Here is a 19,988-nt window from a genome sequence, read left to right on the forward strand (position 1 = left end):
ACGTCACTGTATAGTGGATAACCCCCAGAAACCTATCACTAGCTCTGATTAGTTGCCCACAAGTATAGCCCTATGTGTGCCCTGCCAGTATCCTAACCTGAGAAAGTTAGGACCAGGAACAGATCTGACTGTACTTATTAAATATCATAATATAGCTCCTACAGGTGAAAGATCGCCCCCAACATGTTTGAGCATCGTTAGGATTCATCTAAAGCTGATACCGATTAAGAGATATAGAGGAGCGAGGTCGAATAGGCTCTGTATATATATAACTTATAGTGTACCCCATTTGAATCTAATCAATTCCCTTATTATTTCTTTGTCTATTATTACCAGTCAGTCTTTACTTTATCACGCTCTTTTCAATTTTCGAATCACTTTTTTCTATCTTTCGTATTTGTTATAACTCAAGCCTCTGGACGAGGCATGATGGCTGCGGAATAGAGTGTTTTTGTAACAGCCTGGAAATGTATTATATTATTTAGTACTAGCTACTAGCATCTAGACAAGGATTTGTTGGTTTATGAAATGTTCGTATTGCCTAGTAAACTTATATGGAGCATTGATCTAGCGGTAAAATTACCTCATTCCTGCTGACAGAATCATATGTGAAATTTCACTGGGTTTCACTACAAGGATAGGGCTTGTAGTAATACTAATAAGTAGGCCCCGCCCGGGACATCCCCAAGGTATAAATACTCTTGAAAACGTCAACTCCTTTCCCTCTTCCTCTCTTTCTACATGCGAACCTGGCATAAAATCGGACCAATTTATCACGATGAAAGAGGACCTCGTTAGCGTTGCCCAAACCGACCATCTGGACAAGCTTCGTCATCTCTTGGACCTCGAGATAGCGCAGAATCCCGAGTTCCTCACCCCGGCCATAGATGCCGCGTGCTACGCAGCGGCGCGCAGTAACAACCCTGCAGCGCTGGGTATCCTCCTGGATAGCGGCTGTTCAGTGATGCCAGGTAAGCACATCTTCAGCACCTGCACGTCTTTCTTGATTGAAAAATTGTACTTACCTTCTCTAAATCTAAATATAGATACAGTTATAACCGCTCTGGCGCAAGGGCACACAGCTATCATAGATTGCCTCCTTGCTCATAACTGGAATATTAACGGGAGTCTCGGGCACAGTGGCGACGCTCTTATGTAAGTCAGACTGAGTTGAATCTCTTATTTTTTACTTTATTCTCTTCCTTTTCTTTTCTTTACTTTACACTCGGAAGGGGTTCCTCTAATAGGCTTTATTCACTAGTATGTCAGCACATGAAGGCCGTCTTGAGATGGTCCAATTCCTGCTATCTCGCGGTGCCGATCCGAACTCAGGTAACTGGTCAGGCGCATTTAATAACGCTATTGAAATGGCGGCTGTTTCTGGTTCGATCCCGGTGGCTGATGCGCTCTTGAATGCCGGGGCGGTGTTGAAGGGGCGTTTCGCACTGAAGAAGGCGGCGTCCTGGGGACGTGTTGCCATGGTAGCGTTCCTGCTGGAACGGGGCGCGGCGATTGATGAGATCCGCGTCAACCCGTATATTGTGGAGGAGCCGTGGGAACGAGATGAGAAGAATGCGCTGTGCGAGGCAGCCTGGCGGGGACAGGCTGCGGTGGTGAAACTCTTGCTGGAAAAAGGGGCGGATCCGAGTATCAGAGACACAAAAGGCAGATCGGCGTTGGAGCTCGCGAAAGCTGGAGGACATGAGTCCTGTGTGAAGCTGCTGGACCACTAGCCTCTTTCAACATCTGGGCAACAGTACTACCGGCCATTGAATTATCATTTCCGTCTATAGGGGTTAATTAGCTCGGGCCCATATGTCAGAATCGCTATTTCAATACCCATCCAAAAAACAGCAAGAGGGCACCCTTTTACGATGCGCCAGCCGATTCAAATGGAGATGTACATGCAGCAAAAGAATCAGTTGGAAAACCGTGCATCGTTGACGCAAATGAGGATGTATTAGTGGTTCTTGGACGGCGTCTCCCTCCCAGGGATCCCGAAACAATATGTCAATAGATAATTACCGCTCAGTTATCCAAAACTCCAAGGCTCTGGTAGAGCTGTTGTTGTGGTATTTCAGAGATAAATCAACACTGCTCTGTGAATATTACGAATTTATGTAATACATAACCTGATATAACGGTGAATACCTCGAATATATGAGCAACTGCCAGGGTGGGTGACCACCAGCGAATCCCGGCTGTTGTATGTTTTTGCTTTTGATTTTTTTTATTATTTTTATTTACTCTGTGATTTATTCCTTGCGCTTCTAATCTTGATAGATATATCTGCATCATGCATATTGCGGTCGATGTCTGCACATTAGGACCTTCAATCGCGAACAATTGCGGAAGAGGGGCAATTCAAAGCTCTCCTGAATATTCATATTGGACGGTAAACCGAAACAAGCTTTATGGGGCTCCAGTTTATTGTGCTTGAGGATTCTCTTGAAGATCTCTTGTATTTAAATCGAAAGAACGCAGAGTCCAAAATGGCATTACCTATATCTTAGGTACATCTGTCATCTACAACCACTAATCGTTCTCTCGATAAGTCTGGCTCTCTATCACGGCCCTCGCTCGCATCTATATGATTAACATTTATCTACCCTGCTAACTCGACAGTATCAATATCATCAAAAAAGTTCCTGCCCGGGGCTCGCGCTACCTAATGGATCACGGTCCCTTCGGACAAATGTCATCCCACTGTACGGCCAAGGGACACGTTCTATGGTCTAGGCGTGAGTCATGTATTAAACCAGACAGGGATGTATAGTGCTTACTTACCCCTGGCAGATGCGGACAAAGAATTCCACTTATATAAGCCCTAACAGACCCCGCTGTGTTTACTCTTTCCCATCCGTCCAACTCCAAACACCATGGAGTTACCAGACCTGAGCCCAGAGATCTGGGTTCTCATCTTTCAGGTTGTAGGTTCCATGTACAGCTCTATTTATCTCGTGCTTACAATCATGATCCATCCAGCTACCCACACAGAACGACCTCGTAAATGTGTGTCAGGTATCCAAATCATTTCAATGCCTTGCTACTCCAATTCTATACCGATCCGTCATTTTTCGCCCCTCGCGCATCACCGGCCAGAGCTGGCATCGGCTCCCTGATGATGAAGACGTCAAAAGCCAGGATTTGGTAGATGACCTGTCGTTCGGCCTCCTTCACCGATTACTAGACGATCGTAACAAGTGGCTGAGAGCCTTTGTTCGTGAATTGGCTCTTGAGCGGATGGCCGATGGATATAACAAGGAACAAGCCTGGCAGAAACTGGAGCCGCCTCGAGATCTCCTTGCCATTCTTGTAGAGAAGCTACCTAATCTGGAACATATTTAGTAGGATGAGCCCCGGGTGGAGTGCAATGAGCTTAACTTACTCCTTTCCACTGGAATTTAGTTTTCACGGAGAATTCCCCATGACGCAGAGCTTTGCGGATGCGCTGTCCAAACACAAGAGATCTCCACAACTGCATCTATTGGGAGAACAGGGCAGAACCCAAGTAACCAAAGAGATGTCTTTTGTGTGTGCGCTGCATACGCGGGTGGATGCTCACGCTTACCCTCATCGCCCTCCAAGGGCCACGAGGAGATATGTTAGGCCTTGGGACCTCGAGCCAGAGACACTGAATTTGCATGAGCTCTTTACCGCGTATCCAAACCTTGAAAGTCTGTCAGTTTCAATCAACAGGTTCAAGGGAGGCTGTGTGGTCGGTGGTCCGCCATCTCCCATTCCCTCTGATGCTGTCCACGAACCAAACCTTTCCGCCTCTGCGAAGTCTATCTCTAAGTGGTTACTATATCCAAGGAGAGGAGCTCCTCTGGAGGGAAAGGTTTCTTTGGCACAAGCTGCGGTCCCTCAGCCTGGGCAGCCAGGATTGTCCGGGCTTCTTGGACCTGGCGAAGGGCCGTGTACATGGGTTGACACATTTCACTATAATCAGTAATGATTATGTCAACCTGTCAAATGAGCCGTTGAATGCCTTTCTATCCTCTTTCCACACGTTGGAATCCCCATGAATGCCGCGAAAGGGTTTGAAAATTGCATGTGTTTCGTCTTTACCATTCCGAGTGCAATGTGGATGTTCAAATATCTGAGGTTTGTGAATCCTGTTGCTATGGCTTTGATGACATCATGAGGCTAGAATGGAATAGTTAACGTGGGCTCACTAATGGAAACATTTTCTCATCACTTACCCATCCATCATAAGGGTTCATGTCCACCTCCAGAGTGCTGATGTTTGGACACAGTCGATCCAAGTCGGTTATTCCAGTCGCATTCAGAGTGATTCGCTCGTTTTCGAATGGTTCGATTGCATGCAAACAAAGCTGTTTCAAATTGGAATGACAGACTATAGCACTTAGTGAAGGGACGATGCCCTTGGAAGTCGGGGGATCCAACAGCAAAAGCCAAAGACAGACAACCATCGATGGAAGACGTTTTCGCATCAGTCTTGACGAAGGAAACAGCACGGGACTTTGCAAAAGAATTCTTCGACAGCAGAGGCTCATCAGAGCTCAAGATAATCGCTCTAAAGACGGGCGAAGATCTACGCTGGTTTCCTCAGTGGGCGCCACGACAGGCCAGTGCGGAAAAAGAGTGTGGTCAGACAATTTATGTCCATCCTCCGTTGAACCATGGGGAGGAGCTACGCTTGAGAAGGGTAGAAAGTGAACATACCCGGTCATCAGTAGCTAGGAGGCTTGAGCGTCAAAGTCGTGATAGAGACCGATGGGTAACAAGAGGTTCTGATAGACCTCAGGCGGCGCCTGTGCCCGACAAGAACTAGCACTCTGGGGTTCTGTTGTCATCCTTTTATTAGATTATGTTTCTGAGTCATCCACTGTTTTGTCGATATAAATAAATCCCTGGTTAATCTATCATCACACGCTCCATCCTGTTGTCCAATTTATTTCTACTTCCCCAGTGTCCTGAGCAGCGGAAATTTTATCTAGCTCATGTGTAGACACTTCATGTTAAAATGCCCGATCAACGGGTAGGGGTTACCACGGCAATAGAAGGCAGTCAATTTGGCCGGCTGGAGACTTCTTTCTCTGCTGGAAAACGAAGTACACAGCTGGGTGATGGTGTTGACCTAGGTTGCTACAAAGTAGTCGAGCACCGTTATCGCCATCGTTCGTACTATGCTCTCGGGAAAGGATTATTGCATGTTGTAGTTCGCAAATCGTTCAGAATGCCAATACACTATCACCTTTCCAGCAAAGTATTAATCTTCTTCTTTGCTGAGGGTCATACTCCAGTATACCTGGATCGCGCCTGGACTTGTCCCTGGACTTTCCTGCAAGAATAGCCTCGTGACCTCTGCCCAAGGCCGCTTCTCATCAGGGAGACTTCTCTGTGCTCGGTTGTCATGCGTCCTGTCTCTCGTCGAGAATGCGCTCTATTGTCGCTTATTCTTTCTGCAAGATATCCCAAAACCTATCTATATTGTCAAGTCCTTGCAGACCACCTTCCTTAGTCTCCCTCAGCTCTTCGGAAACCCACCCTTCCGTGCAGCCGCCACCAAAGTCCACAAGCCAGCAGTTCCTCTGCGCATCAATCAAAACATTATCGGCTTTAACATCTCCCCAAACCATATAGTTTTGATGTAGTATGTCCACGGTAGCCCGGATCTGGCCTGCCCATTTCCGGCGCTCGCCAACATCTACCGATCCCATGTTGATGTCGTCCATGCAAGTCGCAGCACAAATATCCGTTAATAGCATCCCGGGAAATCCTTCCTCAAACCCGATGGTTCCTGCTAAGTCCGGCACTCTCAGCAGATTCTCAGCACGTCGCAGAGATGAAAATTTCCGGAAAAGACCCAGCTCCCGTTCAAACGAGGCGATATCGTTCTGCATCGCCAATTTGCAAATGAAAGGGGCTCCAGAAATAGACACCTTGTAGATATAGCCGTCCATAATAGCCCGTGTAACGATTGCGTCGGACAGCGGATAATGTGGGATTGCATCGGTACCGTTCAGCGACAGAGGGAAAGCAGCAGGAGGGGTCGAGATATGTTTCTCTCGCTCAAAAACCTTAGGTGTCCCGTTCTGGGTTGCTAACTGCAGCCATATTTCCGGCATGTTAAGATGGGAGGCCAGATCATCACCGCGGTGGGCTGCGTGTATTGCAAAAAAGGGTTGGCAGAGCGGTCCGAGGAAATCAGCTAGTTCCTCCTCGTTCAGGTCATGGGAATCTAACCGCCCAAGAAAATCCCCCTCGATCGTTTTGGTCTGGTCAAACGTAGTAGGAGGTATGCGGGCAAGTCGAATTCAAAACAATGTTTGGTGGGCTTTAAGGACCACATCGGCGTCTCCCCCTCTAGAACCACTGAAGTGGACTAAAACATACGGAATGATTGAGTTCTTCATAGTGTGAGACAGTGCTGACCGGATTCTCAAGCCAGAGGCAAGACTGCGAAGCGAGTGGTGTGAAATGAGAGTTCTCTAGTGAATGACTGTGTAAGACAGGACAGATCCTTTTAATTGTTGTACCTTGCAAGGCAGTGGAACGAGGGTTGACGTAGTAACGCTTCTCCCGATGAGAGACAACATGTGTTTATGTAAGCGGGACAAAGGAATCGACTACAGGTATGCTTGGGATGATATTGATTTAAGGAGTTTTCACGGCCTCTTGTGCATCCTGCAATATTTGGAGTATTCGAAAAGGCCCTTATCCTCCTTCCTCCGTATCTTCCCATTCGGGAAGATAGCTCGTCGTAATTCGTCAACCCAGTGCTTTAATGGCTTGTAGTAATCCGTAAACTTGTCCATGGTGCTTTGAAAAATGCCATCATCCGAGACTGTCCCCAGTTTTAACTTGGCCAACTCCTCCATGCTGACGTAGTTCCATTCGTCGAACTCTTCAACCACTCGCCCTCTATCACCAGGGCCATTGTAATGGATACAGATCCAAAAGAGCACCCAGAAGAAGGACTCTAGTCCCTGCACAAAGGAGGGTGCATCACCTAAAAGTTGTCCTATGGGCATAAACGCTCTTGTGCCGGTCTTTCCCCATGCACCAGAAGGTTGGTCTCTCTTCTCTCGGATCGCGAGGTCTAGGTCGATAAGGAAGCCGGGGTAAATAGAAGCATCTTTTTCTTCACCCATTAAGAGATTGCCAGTTGATATATCTCCCTGTAAAAGACCAGTTCGCATGTACAGAGATTGGTAGCCCTCCAAGCAACATCGAAGAGCAGCCAGCATGACAGGATGACAACTAGCTTTGTAAAGCGGCTTACCGTAATCTTGGACAACTACCCGGCGGTGCACCCTGTTTTGTAGAGCTGAAAAGCCCTGGCTCTTGGACGGAGAGCTCGAGCAATTGCGTTTGGGAGGGGGGAGGCCTGTCTCGAAAGCCATATGACTAGACGGTCTTTTTCTTCCCACGGTAGTAAAGTGAGTGCGGCCTCTTAGAGCTGGATCTTCTTCATTGTTCGCTGCTGTACCAGATCGCGCCGACCTATGATATCTAGCAGACGATAAGTCGAGATCCCGCCGGATACTGGCAGAGGTGTCGTCAACATGCCCACCAACCTCGACAGTCTCGTGGAAGTAATGTCTTGCAATATTGGTAACCCCATTCTCCAGAGCTTCCTGCAGCAACACACCTTCTTCATCTCGCTCAGGGTATTGCCAGGAATCTTTGACAACAAGAGGCATCGTTGACTCATCTCCTTCTCGGTGGGCTTTCCAACATGTCGTGGCTCTGCCAGCGACACACGGACTCCTTTTCATAAGCTCGTTGAGGACAAGGCGCTCGGGCTTTCCATTGCGAGTGATCTCAATGTAATGTGTCCCGTCGGGTCCCAATTTTATACTAGGATCATACCCTAGTTGTGTTCTGTTCATCAGAAGATACCCCGCAAATACCGTTAAGAACCTAAGCCCGTCCCGATTAATATCAAATGGCTTGGATGCAGTGGCTCCGACCCTATCAAACTCCCACGCCCTCATGGTGGTCCCACAAAGGGTGAAGGCAAGGACATATCGACGTGTCTCTTGGGCAGTGAAAACCTCCCTGACATACCTACCCAAATCGCGCCAAGTCTTCGAGACCGTGTCAAGATCTCCATTGCTCTTCAACTCTCCTGGGATCAACACATGCGACCAATGTGCTCTCTGTAGCGGCTGGTTCTGTGAAGAGCTCACGATTGCCACATCCAGCTTCCGGCTTGCTACCGACCCCTCCAATGGTTGGGATGGACGAGCCAAGATATTCCTATCCTGGGTAGACCCACAGATGAGAAGATCCCTCGTCAGATGTTCGCGAAGCATATCAACCTTTCCCGTAAGCCACTGCAGAACTTCTTTCTCTTGTGCACTCTTAGGCCAATCTCGCCAGCCGATATTGTCGCTGTATAGTGGGTTATCACCTTCTTTACATCGCTGTAAAACGGTTTCTGTCGCTGATTCCAGGCCTTCGATTTCGCCGAAAAATACGTCAAGAAGTTCGGGATGTCAATATAGATCGATCCTAATTCCTCCTTCAATACTGCATCCACGTGCTTCCGATGTTCCGAAGAATTCACAAGCTGCTCGTAGTGTGCAATACCGGCGTCTGGTTAAGAAAGGGTATGGGTTTAGGAGAGGGCGTGGAGGCAGTGACAGTGGAGTATATTCTGTCCCGGATTATGTTGTCTGGTTCGGTATTAAGAACGGCGCGCAGAAGCGGGACAAGAATGCCAATGTCAAAGTCATCTGAGCTGATCACTGTATTAAGCCTCAAAATGTCGCTGAGAAAACTTTTGTGGCGATTAGGAGAAGGAAGGGTTCGTAGGTCAGGAATGGATCGCAAAGCTGACACAAGGTCAAAGCAAACGTTCTGTAGATCTAGAAATTTGTGAGTACGATATATGGAATAGGATCGAATGCATACCTTCATTATCAAACCGATTCAAAGATTCCAGCGTCGATTCTAACCCCAGATTGTTGCATGTTGATGAAAAGCCCTCGCGAAACGCCTTCAATTTCTCACCGATAGGTTGCAGTGTGCTATGCTCTGGCTGAGCGCGAGACATGGCGACATATTCACTCGTTGTTCCGTTCGGAACCCTCGAGACCCTGGCTTGATATGGGAAAGACGAACGAGTATTCGGCAGAAGAGAGCTGGGTTGGATTTAAAGGCTCCGGGCGAGGTCCCACTTGCGAAACATTACCAAACTCAATGCTTGGCGCCTTGCGAGTCACGTGTACATCTCGGTCACGTGTTAATACATCAAGCCGGAAAAGAGTACAATCCAATGCAATGTAGAGGTTTGTTCAGCACCGAGGCAATGTGCGTGGATTCCCGAGGTCGGCTTAGTTACACTCTACGAGCTTCCAGTCTTTATCTAGCTACAGAGACCCTTCTCATCACTCCACCCCTTGCTCCCGTTCAAGAAGGAGCCCAAAGGCCCCGGACCTCGTTGGATGAAGTGACTGGGCAGCCAACCTTCTGATCCGCGACATCTGATCTTGACACTCAGTGAGATGAAGACAAAGTCTCACGATGAGGCTTGTTCCATAGGTGGGACTACGCCTGCCCAATGTAGTTTAGCCTTGCATATGACCCACAGTCTAGATCGCTCAACTTGCAGCTTCGCCTGCATCTCAGTTCAAGCAAGTACTTCGTTCGCTTCATTTCGCCTCAGCGCCTCCGTCAGGGTTGATGTCAGCGAATTAATTGCTAATAATGGTTGAAGGAAACATCATTGACTGTTGGATGAGAACCGATTCGATCCCATCTGGATAGACTGTAACCCGGGCGAAATCCCTGATGAGATCACAGAGTACTGTTGTACTTGGATGAAGAGCCAGAGACAAGTGAGTGCTTTGATCCTTTTCCTTCATTTATCTACACTATTTTTGTAATCTACCTGACATGTACAGCGCATTCGCAGATGATTAGCTCTAACAAGACCATATTCTGGCCCTAGGCTAGTGTAGTCGAGAGAGTTATCAATCCTTGTTGTGTTCTACAAGAGTCCAGCCCGACTAACTACCTACACTATAAAAACACTCTATAAATTAGCTAGTTTAAAAGAAAAATCTGAAAGCAAAAACATACAACAGCCTGTATATGTCAGTGTTCACCCATTCCAGCGCCCAAGGCCTTACTGCTTTGACACTGCTGTTTCGGCGGCTTTAAGTAAAGCCTTCAGTCCCTTAAATATTTTATACCCAAGCTACCAGAAGTAACATTTTAACATTAGTATAAAAAGCGCTTATTTATATCCTCCCATCTTTCTTCCTTTATGTTCCAGGCAACTTATTTAATGTATAATAGGATTTAGCAGCAAGATTCACGTGTATTACTAATTTTAACAACTATAATAATAAAGAAATAAAACAATCTATTCTTCTATAAACAGAGGCAGAATACAAGAAGGCTCTTAAAATATTTAATTAGTAATTACAGAACCTTAATCTACCGGAGATTTACACTAATATTTCTAGATTCTTAATACTGCACCCTGCTACTAGATCACCACCTGACATTCTAACTTATAAAGCTTTCCTTAAGTTTATGGCCAGAAACATAAAAGGGTAAATTAAGGATAAACCTATATTTAATATAATTAAAAGCTTTAAGCGGCATTTTAAAGCAGGCATAACTTAAAATAGGGACTTTAATATTCCTTAAACTATGTCCACAACAATGAAGGAGGTTCAATCACTTAAACTTCATTTACTTCCAAATATAACTAATAAGAATTAATATATTATATCAGACCTAACAAATAAGCTTTATCTTCTAAATGTTAAAATGCCCAAAGATAGATTTTCTCTAAATAATTTACTTATTCTCTAAATACAGCTCTAGTATAGAGATTTTAAAGAATCGCGAGGCTATTATCTTAATTAGAGTAAAATATAGCTTATAACATCAATACTTTTATATTATTTTTTCTCTACCCGAACCGGAGAAGTTTTAAATTAACAGCCTATTAAGCTGCTGCTTATAAAAAAAAGGCAATAATAAAGATTTAATTCTTTATATCTTTATTATAGCAGCATACTATAAGGTCTGTTCTTAGAAACCATAACTTAATAAACCGCATTACTAATAGATAATAACATTTTATACTCACTATAGAGATTAGACCTCGCCACGACCCTGATATTGGGTCCCTCCTACCGACTCGCGACCCGGACCTGGACGGTTCCGGGTCTAAGCTTTATAACCCGGACTAACCCTCAGGATCATAAAATTTTATTAAGATTATCTTAACTACAACCCTGATTATTCTAAATTGTATAATTATTTTATATTTTTTTAATTAAAATAAATAAATTTATTAATATATTATTATATATTACTATTTCTTATACCTGTTCTGTATATTTAATTATAATTTTATTAATTTTTATCCACCCTTTATATAATTTTTTAAAATAGGTTTTTTAAATAAATGTACTAATATAGTAATATTAAGCTTGCCCTTTTTTAGATCTAAAATTGTCAGATGGGGTAGGTAGGTCACGTGGGTTGAATAGAAATTTCAAATGGCTAGATAGAATAAGGAAAATCGATCAGTCAGATGAAGTAAACAGTTCACCTGGACCACCTAGATCTGAAATAGATAGACCAGAGGTCCTACCATTCGCTATGCATGTAGATAGGTGAAATTGATTGAATGAATGAATGAAATTCAATTGAATTAAATGAATTAAGTGGGTAAATCAACTTGATGAAAAGAATAAATCAATACAGGTTATTAACTGCATATTTATAGATAATTAAATCAGGGCTAATTTAATCTGGTCTTAAGTAAATATTACAAACATAAAATTATTAGATCCTTTTAGACCTTTAGCTATAAATCTTATTATTAATCTAGGCCTTCAAGATTAACCTCATAGATTATTATTAGATTAATATTTAATTATTTAAATAATTAAATGATCAAGATTTCATAATCAGAATAATCAGAATAATCAAGATTTAACATATAAATTATAATAAAATTATTTAAATAATATCAGAATAACCAGGGTAGCAATATTCACTTTATGGCTTATAAAGGAAATAAGCGAGATATTCTGGACCCTTTATATTAATTATCTGAATAAAGCCATTGACTGCAGTAGTTAAAATAAACTTTTAATTTCCTAAATAGGAAATTTAATGATATTAGGTTTCTGAGTTTTATATGATTCTAGTGATAAAGGATTTCCTAAATAGGAAGGTAAGCTAGTCTAAATTAAGAAACTTATTAGAAATCTAGTCTTTTTTATTTTCAGCTTATTTTGAATTCAGTTTCACCTCACTTTTCCTATACAATTTAGTGGTGGAAGTGAGAGTTCAATGAAGTGAGAATAAAGTTGTAGTGAATTTTGAATAATTTTGGTTGTGGGGCTAAATCAGGTGATTCTGATGAATCAGGTGATGTCAGGTGACCCCAATTGACAATACCTTAAATCTAAAATCTTATAATTTATATTAATATAAGTTCTTAATATCGGGAGTCATTTTATAATTTATAAATAAAAGAATTAAAGTTAATTTTAATTTAGGATATTATTATTTAATAAAATTTTACTTTCTTAATATTTACACGCGCGAAAAAGCTTTAGTAGGCCTTTAATATTTTTTACTCTTAATATAACTAAAGATATTTTGCCTTAAACTAGGAGCAATAGTAGTAGATTAATTATTTTCTTTATATTTTTAAGCCTTTTTACTAATTTATAATATTTTTATATAAAATAAAAAATATTATTATTTATTAAATTTTTAAAGTCTATAACAAGCTATTTAATTATTTTAAAAAGTTGATTAAGCAGCTTTAATAAAAGAGGATTACTTAAAAGCAGGTAATGCTTATATCCTTTAAAGTAATAAAGCTTAAGTTTTTAGCTTATTATAAAGATATTAACTAAATTAATAATTATATTTATATAATTAGTATAATCCTTTCTCTATAGGATAAACTTAAATTCTTTTTAATATCTAACTAAGATCCAGACCCAGAATCTAAGATTAATTATTAAGCAGCTTATTGTTAGAGCCTTGAATCTTTTCTTAAAAAGTATTTTAAAAGTTTTACTAAGGATTATTAAAGGTTAGATACTTTAATAATAAATCTAATATTAAATAAATTTAATCTAGCTTATGCGCTAAATAAGTCGCAGTAATTTTAAATTATATAATTAATATAGTCGGATAAGCTTATAAGATATCTTAATAATAATAAATATCCTTTAAGCTTTATTAAAGAGAGTAATTACTAATCTTTTTGTCAATTAGGGTCACCTGACATCACCTGATTCATCAGAATCACCTGATTTAGCCCCACAACCGAAATTTACTGCGACTTTATTCTCACTTTATTAAACTCTCACTTCCACCACCAAATTATATGGGAGAAGTGAGGTGAAACTAAGCTTAATATAAACAGAAAATAAAAAAAGAAAAATTTTTAAAGAATTTCCTATTTTAGACTAGCTTACCTTCCTAATTAAAAAATCACTAATCGCTAGAATCCTATAGAAGTCAGAAAACATAATTTGATAAATTTCCTATTTAAAAAATTAAAAGTTTGTTTCAACCACTGCAGTTAATGGTTTTATTCAGATAATTAATATAAAGGGTCCAGAATATCTCGCTTATTTATTTTATAAGCCATAAAGTAAATATTGCTACCCTGGTTATTCTAATATTATTTAAATAATTAAATATTAATCTAATAATAATCTATAAGGTTGATCTTGAAGGCCTAGATTAATAATAAGACTTATAACTAAAGGCCTAGAAGGATCTGATGATTTTATATTTATAATATTTACTTAGGGCTAGATTAAATTAGCCCTGATTTAATTATCTATAAATGTATAGTTAATAACCTTTATTAATTCATTTTTTTCATTAAGTTAATTTACCCACTTAATTCATTTAATTAAATTTTATTTATTTATTTAATTAATTTCACTTATCTACATGTATAGCAAATAGTAGGACCTCTGGTCTATCTATTTCAGATCTAGGTGGTCCAGGTGAACTGTTTACTTCATCTGACTGATCGATTTTCCTTATTCTATCTAGCCATTTGAAATTTCTATTCAACCCTCGTGACCTACCTACCCCATCTGACACTTTTTTTTAAATATAGTTTTAAATGCCCAGCCTCTAATCTAATAAAAAGATTATTAAGATAAGTTTCCTATAATAATAAGGTTTACTCGCAATATGCTTTCTATCTTAGCTAATAATATAAGAATAAAGTGGTTTTTTAACTTTATATAAAATATTTATTATTATTATTGAGAATCTCTTTAACCTTAAATAATTTCAGATTTTATAATATATATATATATATATTATAGTTTAACTTTTATAAAAAGCAGTAAATAATATTCTTTAAATATCTTTTAGCTTAAAAGATATAGGCTGCCAAAAAAATATAGTAATAATTTACTGTTAATTTAATTAATAATAACAAAAAAAATAAAAGGCTTATAATATAGTTTTAAGCTATTTTATAAATTATTTAAGGTCCATTTATAAATACACTCAGTAAAAGACGCCTAAGTAATATAGCTAATGATATAAGAGATAATAAAAAGGAAGATAATAATTAAAAGTCTAAAAAAATATTATTATTAAAAATATAATATTAAGTATTAGGTAGAGTCTGTAAGTGTTTAAAATTACTAAATAAATATAAAATATTTAATATATAATTAAATAATTATAGTATGTTCTCGGTTAATTTATTAGTTTTAATTTATTTTAATTTAATTTATTTTATATTATTAAATTAAGAAACTACTCCTCTAAATACTATAAATAAGATACTTAAAAATATAGCTAAAATCTATTGTCATGGTGTTGACCCCTGGGCGCATTCAGGAGTACTAACCACTGCACTACTGGTAAAAGACTAGTATACAAAGCCGAAGGCTTTGCACTGCGCTCGCATATATAAACCCTAAATACAGGAAAAACAGATATAGAAAAAACTAATAAAAATAAAATAAAATAAAACTATATTATAATCCTAGATTATATTATAATAATACACCCTCTTTTTATTATATTAGTCTTTTAATATAGTAGACAGTAGGCCAGGTAGGTAGGCGGGTAGGTATATATATATTAGCCCCTATATATAGACACGTGTTAATTATTATAAATAAAATCTTAACTTAACCCAGAACAGATTTAAATATATAATTATATAAATAAATTTTATATAATATTATAATATTAACTCCTGGGTATATTCAGAAGTACTAATTATTATATTATTAATAAAAGACTAGTATATAAAGCTGAAGGCTTTATACTGTGCTTATATATATAAATCCTAGGTGCAGGAAGAACAGGTACGGGAGAAACTGGTAGAAATAGAACAGAACAGAGCTGCACCACGGTGCCAGGTTGCACCGTGACATCTATATAACTTATATTCTGTGTGACTTACCTAAATTTACTATATTTAATAATTTTAAAGGTAGGTTTGTAATCCTTAGGATAGGTTCGCGACTTTTATAACCTTACCCTGACCCTACTTTAGGGTCTAACTTTACAACCCTAAAACCTGCGTGGTCCGGGTCGCGGTCCGGGTCATCAGGGTCACCCGCGGGTCGTGGCGAGGTCTAATAGAGATAGTTGATCAAATCCCAATACTAGTTTTAACATATTCCCGGGAATACATCAAAGATTATAAGCGGATAAAAAGATAGTAACTCCCTATAAATGCCTTCTATAAAGTATATAAAGGGGAGGTACCGCTATTCTTTAATTTCATTTTATTTATATTGTCATTACTTTTTAGCGACCGGGCCTTTCTCTAATATACTTTTTATTCTAAAATACTTAACACTGTTAACTCTATTAAGCTCGTTAACCTAGCAATATAAAATAACCATATTATTTCAATTATTTATTTCTAATCTGAGCTCCTCGATATTCCAATTTTCAGACTATTTAATAAACTGGATTGTGAACAGTCCACTAGAAGAATAAAAAATACTAATGTATTTGAGAAAAAGTTTATAAATATTAAACATTAAAATAGATATAATCAGAATATTACTGCCCGTATATATCGCCGGTAGAATTTTATAGAAGCAGATAAGTAAACTTATAATCAGGAATCTTTATCTAAATATTAATATATTACAAATAAAAAATATTTTAAGATAGCCCAAATAAAGCAAACTAAATGTATCAAAGCGTGTACCTTTAGCAGGTCATACGCTTACCCAGTATACAAAGTAAATAGGCTTATAACCTACTTAAATATCATCTCTCGCCATAAGCATATCCAAAATCGATAGAGTATAGGATTATACCCTAACTTAAAACAATCTCTAGCTGCAAAAATAGAATTTAAATTCTAAAAGAAAGAAGATATTATAGCCTTTGAAAAAAGTCCACCTCCCTTAAGGCCCAGCTTAAAAGTATAAATAATTTTGAAGCTGTTAAAGAAATTCAACTATAGCACTGTCATATTTAAAATCAAAAGGACAAACTATATCTTAAGAAGTAAAAACAATAACGTTATTTTTAGTAGAATATTTAGCTGGGGAGTATTTATAAACAAACCTCTTTTCTTTATTATTAACATACTATGCTGGAGCGCGATCTTCTGGCTCAGATTTTACCTACTAGATCATTTATACCAAGCTTAAATAAACAAGGAGCTATATTAGCGCTAAAGGCAATTTACAAAGAGTATAGCCAAGTTACTTATTGCGCAGGTCTGCAGCCAGTCAATGGAAAATGTATATACAGTAAATTATTAAATGTGTAAGTTTACTCTGGTATAATAATACTATCTAAACTAACCTAATAAATTCTATCTATATCGTCAATGGCTTCATCTCTATCGCTGTATGTCAGAAAAGCTACACCAAATAAATAATGATGGTTTTACAGAATTTTGCTTCGAGTGTATCTTATAATCTAATAACCAAAAAAACTAGCATAAGCATTATACTACTCATCTCTACACACCAAATAATTTACTTCAATATAACCCAATAATATTTCAGAACTGCCCAGTCAAGCCTAATTACTGCCTATTTTACTTGGGCGATAGCAGCCTATAGCCTATCAAACAGATAAAACAATACTTAGATATAAGCAAATGGCACAGCCATATTCAGTTTTATATAAGCAGTAAAGCTTTACTTAACGACTTTCATTATCTTCATCCGGCATATAAATAAGAGTATAAATCACTAACAAAACTATCTTATCATCTTAAAGATATTCATTGCTTCAAGCCTCCACATAGAAAAAGACTGTCAATAGGACAATAAATAATTTATCGTGGTAGAAGCCATGCATGCTAAGATGTTCAGTCTATATAGCTAAGCTTATAAAAATTTCAAGTTGTATAAAAAAACTAATCTACTACAACTACAACAATCACAAAGTTATAAACCAAATCAGGTCAGCAAATCATCCAACCGCAAAAACTCCAAAAATCTTAAAAATTACCCTAATAATCTAGAAGTCCACTACTTTATAACTTTACATATCCTTCAACTAGTCCAAGACACGCGCCATATTCCGCCCGCTAAAATATACATAATAAATAAAATATACTAAATTAATATTAAAAATCTACTTCAAGAAAATAGTAAAATTCTAAACTAACCGTTAGGAGTACCATCAAAAGTAATCTAATACATCTTACCACTTAAAAATAATATAGCAGGGCTAACCTCTAACCCTATTTAGTATGGTAAATCTCTTAGAACATAAAGGCAAGAATAACTAAATAAATCTAAAAAAAAAAATATTAAGCCTCTTATTATCTTATTATAAAAAGTCTGTAACTTACCAAACCCAAAAAATCGAGAGTCATAAAAAAACAGAAGTTTATACTTGTTACTAGTATTAACAACAGACAAAGCAGGACTTACAGCACAAAAAGCTCTTCTAATATCTGGATAAATCAAGACATAGGCCTGTCCTAGATCCCCAATAATAACAGGAACCTTTTTAGTGACCAGATTTCCCTAATTATCGAAATTAAAGAAATCTGTAGTAATACAATAGAAATACCGAGTTATAAAAATTTAAGAACAAGACTTAAAAAAAGGCCGGAACATCAAGCAATTCATAAATTTTTATTAGCTTAAATAATAATTGTTTGTTCTTATTCTAGATAATAATAATACATATGAGCGAAACAGTTACAAGCTAAAAAGGGATAACAGTGCTCTTGAATTCCCGCGGAAAACAGATAAGTACTGAAATAGATAAATATATCAGGATTATATATCCCCAAAACTGTCCATAGATCAGGTAACAGGCAGACATACTCCGGAATAACACCTACCGGCTAAAAATAGAAATAGTAGATACAGTCCTTCCACCAATCAGACCCCTTATAGATCTAAAATTACCCGCTAAACTACCAAAAAGATCAGGATCCCAAACTCAAAAACTGCCAAATACTACTAATAATAGTGAGCATTACAGGCATTAATACCCCAAAAAAGAGCTGAACCAGTCCTTATCTCTAAGTACTATAATGCTTAACATTCTCCCATACAGCCAAAAAGACTAGCATAAAGTCAGAATGCCCAATACTGGTGCGAGTTTCCTATAATCAGACTTCAAAATAAGCGCCCTATCTTAACTACTTCTAGTAACTATAAACAAATACAAAGAAGACAGAAAGCCAAAATCAGTCAAAACTCAGTAAATACAAGATACAGACAAGCAGCGAAAGGTTCCCACTTCTTTAATCAGTACAATAGATTGAATAATTCTACTAAGCGAGACCTAACTAACACAAGGCAGAATTATACTAATACTAAAAACATATTATAATATATTCATAATAATAAATTTAAATAGTTACAGAATGCACATTATTGCTTTTTATACTTTTAAACCTTTAACATTTTTAGCCTACAAAACAATACCTAACTTTAACTACATATATTAATATAGGCTGTTCAAGTCCGGAAAAAATTAAAGACATTTATAATATTTACCCTAATAAATAGAAAGCAAGTTGCAGAGCGAGCTATTTACTGTTAAAAATTATTTAAGCATTTAAATAAATATACTATAGTTATTTACCTTATTTACTAATAAATTAAAAAAATACCTTTCTATAGTTATCCCAGTGTCCAAAATACAGCTGCACCTTATCCTAAATAACCCCTATCAATAACAGCACAGTAAAAATTATAATTATTTATTTAAAAGGAATTTTAATAATCTCTTTACAAACAGCTATATTTAAATTTATAAGGCGCTAAAAGACGGACATATTTAGGGAATAAAAAAATTAATTATAAAAAACAAACACATCTTAATTTATAGGAAATACAGCCCCAAAAAGATTTAAACACACTGTGAGAAAGAAATTCTTATCTCTAAAATAAGAATAAACAGCTAAGAATACTTCTTTACTTTCATATTAAAAATTTAAAGATCCTTTACTTATTGCTTTCAAGGGCTGAGACCTAAACTCATTCTGTAATTGTCAAATAGGGTCACCTGACATCACCTGATTCATCACAATCACCTGATTTAGCCCCACAACCAAAATTATTTAAAATTCACTGCAACTTTACTCTTACTTTATTGAACTCTCACTTCCACTACCAAATTGTATGGGAAAAATGAGGTAACACTAAGCTTAATATAAGCAGAAAATAAAAAAAGAAAAATTTCTAGAGAATTTCCTATTTTAGACTAACTTACTTTCCTAATTGGAAATTACCGATCGCTAAAATCCTATATCCCAGCTCTTACTTTATACATATTTAAAAAAGATTATTAATTAAACATAAGATATTAAGATATATCTTTTGTTACACTTATTATAATGTAAGTAAATAAATTAGTTACTTCTCATCAGAAGATAACTGCAATCCCGGATTAAAAATTAAATATATTCACTATCTACATTTAGCTTTATCTAATCCCACACCTACTATCTCTGCAACAGTTCAATCCTCTTTACTAATATACAATGGAGCACCTCCACTTTCTAGTAAAATCAAATCTTAATACCT

At 37.7% G+C, this 19,988-nt stretch overlaps 5 protein-coding genes across 5 annotated transcripts; 3 read left to right on the plus strand and 2 right to left on the minus strand.

Annotated features, from left to right (window-relative positions):
* Nucleotides 1-728: 728 nt before the first annotated feature.
* On the plus strand, nt 729-1,947 carry P170DRAFT_507946 (ankyrin repeat domain-containing protein). Its single transcript, XM_024854517.1, has 3 exons — nt 729-971; nt 1,047-1,155; nt 1,262-1,947. The coding sequence occupies exons 1-3, from the start codon at nt 779-781 to the stop codon at nt 1,731-1,733; spliced, it is 774 nt and encodes a 257-aa protein (XP_024708564.1). The 5' UTR covers nt 729-778; the 3' UTR covers nt 1,734-1,947.
* A 932-nt stretch (nt 1,948-2,879) lies between these two features.
* Nucleotides 2,880-3,348, plus strand: P170DRAFT_473135 (uncharacterized protein; the record flags this gene model as incomplete). The annotated part of the gene is made up of 2 exons (XM_024853014.1): nt 2,880-2,930; nt 2,986-3,348. 2 exons carry the CDS (start codon nt 2,880-2,882, stop codon nt 3,346-3,348), a joined length of 414 nt encoding a protein of 137 aa, XP_024708565.1.
* Nucleotides 3,238-4,273, plus strand: P170DRAFT_127409 (uncharacterized protein). Its single transcript, XM_024842390.1, has 2 exons — nt 3,238-4,107; nt 4,260-4,273. The coding sequence occupies exon 1, from the start codon at nt 3,353-3,355 to the stop codon at nt 3,953-3,955; it is 603 nt and encodes a 200-aa protein (XP_024708566.1). The 5' UTR covers nt 3,238-3,352; the 3' UTR covers nt 3,956-4,107; nt 4,260-4,273.
* Nucleotides 4,274-5,420: 1,147 nt separating this feature from the next.
* P170DRAFT_507948 (uncharacterized protein) lies at nt 5,421-6,116 on the minus strand (the record flags this gene model as incomplete). The annotated part of the gene is made up of 1 exon (XM_024854518.1): nt 5,421-6,116. Exon 1 carries the CDS (start codon nt 6,093-6,095, stop codon nt 5,421-5,423), a length of 675 nt encoding a protein of 224 aa, XP_024708567.1. The 5' UTR covers nt 6,096-6,116.
* A 519-nt stretch (nt 6,117-6,635) lies between these two features.
* Nucleotides 6,636-9,320, minus strand: P170DRAFT_463021 (protein kinase family protein; the record flags this gene model as incomplete). Its single annotated transcript, XM_024852129.1, has 3 exons — nt 8,890-9,320; nt 8,566-8,843; nt 6,636-8,399 (listed from the first exon to the last, which is right to left on the minus strand). The coding sequence occupies exons 1-3, from the start codon at nt 9,029-9,031 to the stop codon at nt 6,636-6,638; spliced, it is 2,184 nt and encodes a 727-aa protein (XP_024708568.1). The 5' UTR covers nt 9,032-9,320.
* Nucleotides 9,321-19,988: the final 10,668 nt, after the last annotated feature.

This window comes from Aspergillus steynii (assembly GCF_002849105.1).
Source record: "Aspergillus steynii IBT 23096 chromosome Unknown P170scaffold_2, whole genome shotgun sequence".
Taxonomy (NCBI): domain Eukaryota; kingdom Fungi; phylum Ascomycota; class Eurotiomycetes; order Eurotiales; family Aspergillaceae; genus Aspergillus; species Aspergillus steynii.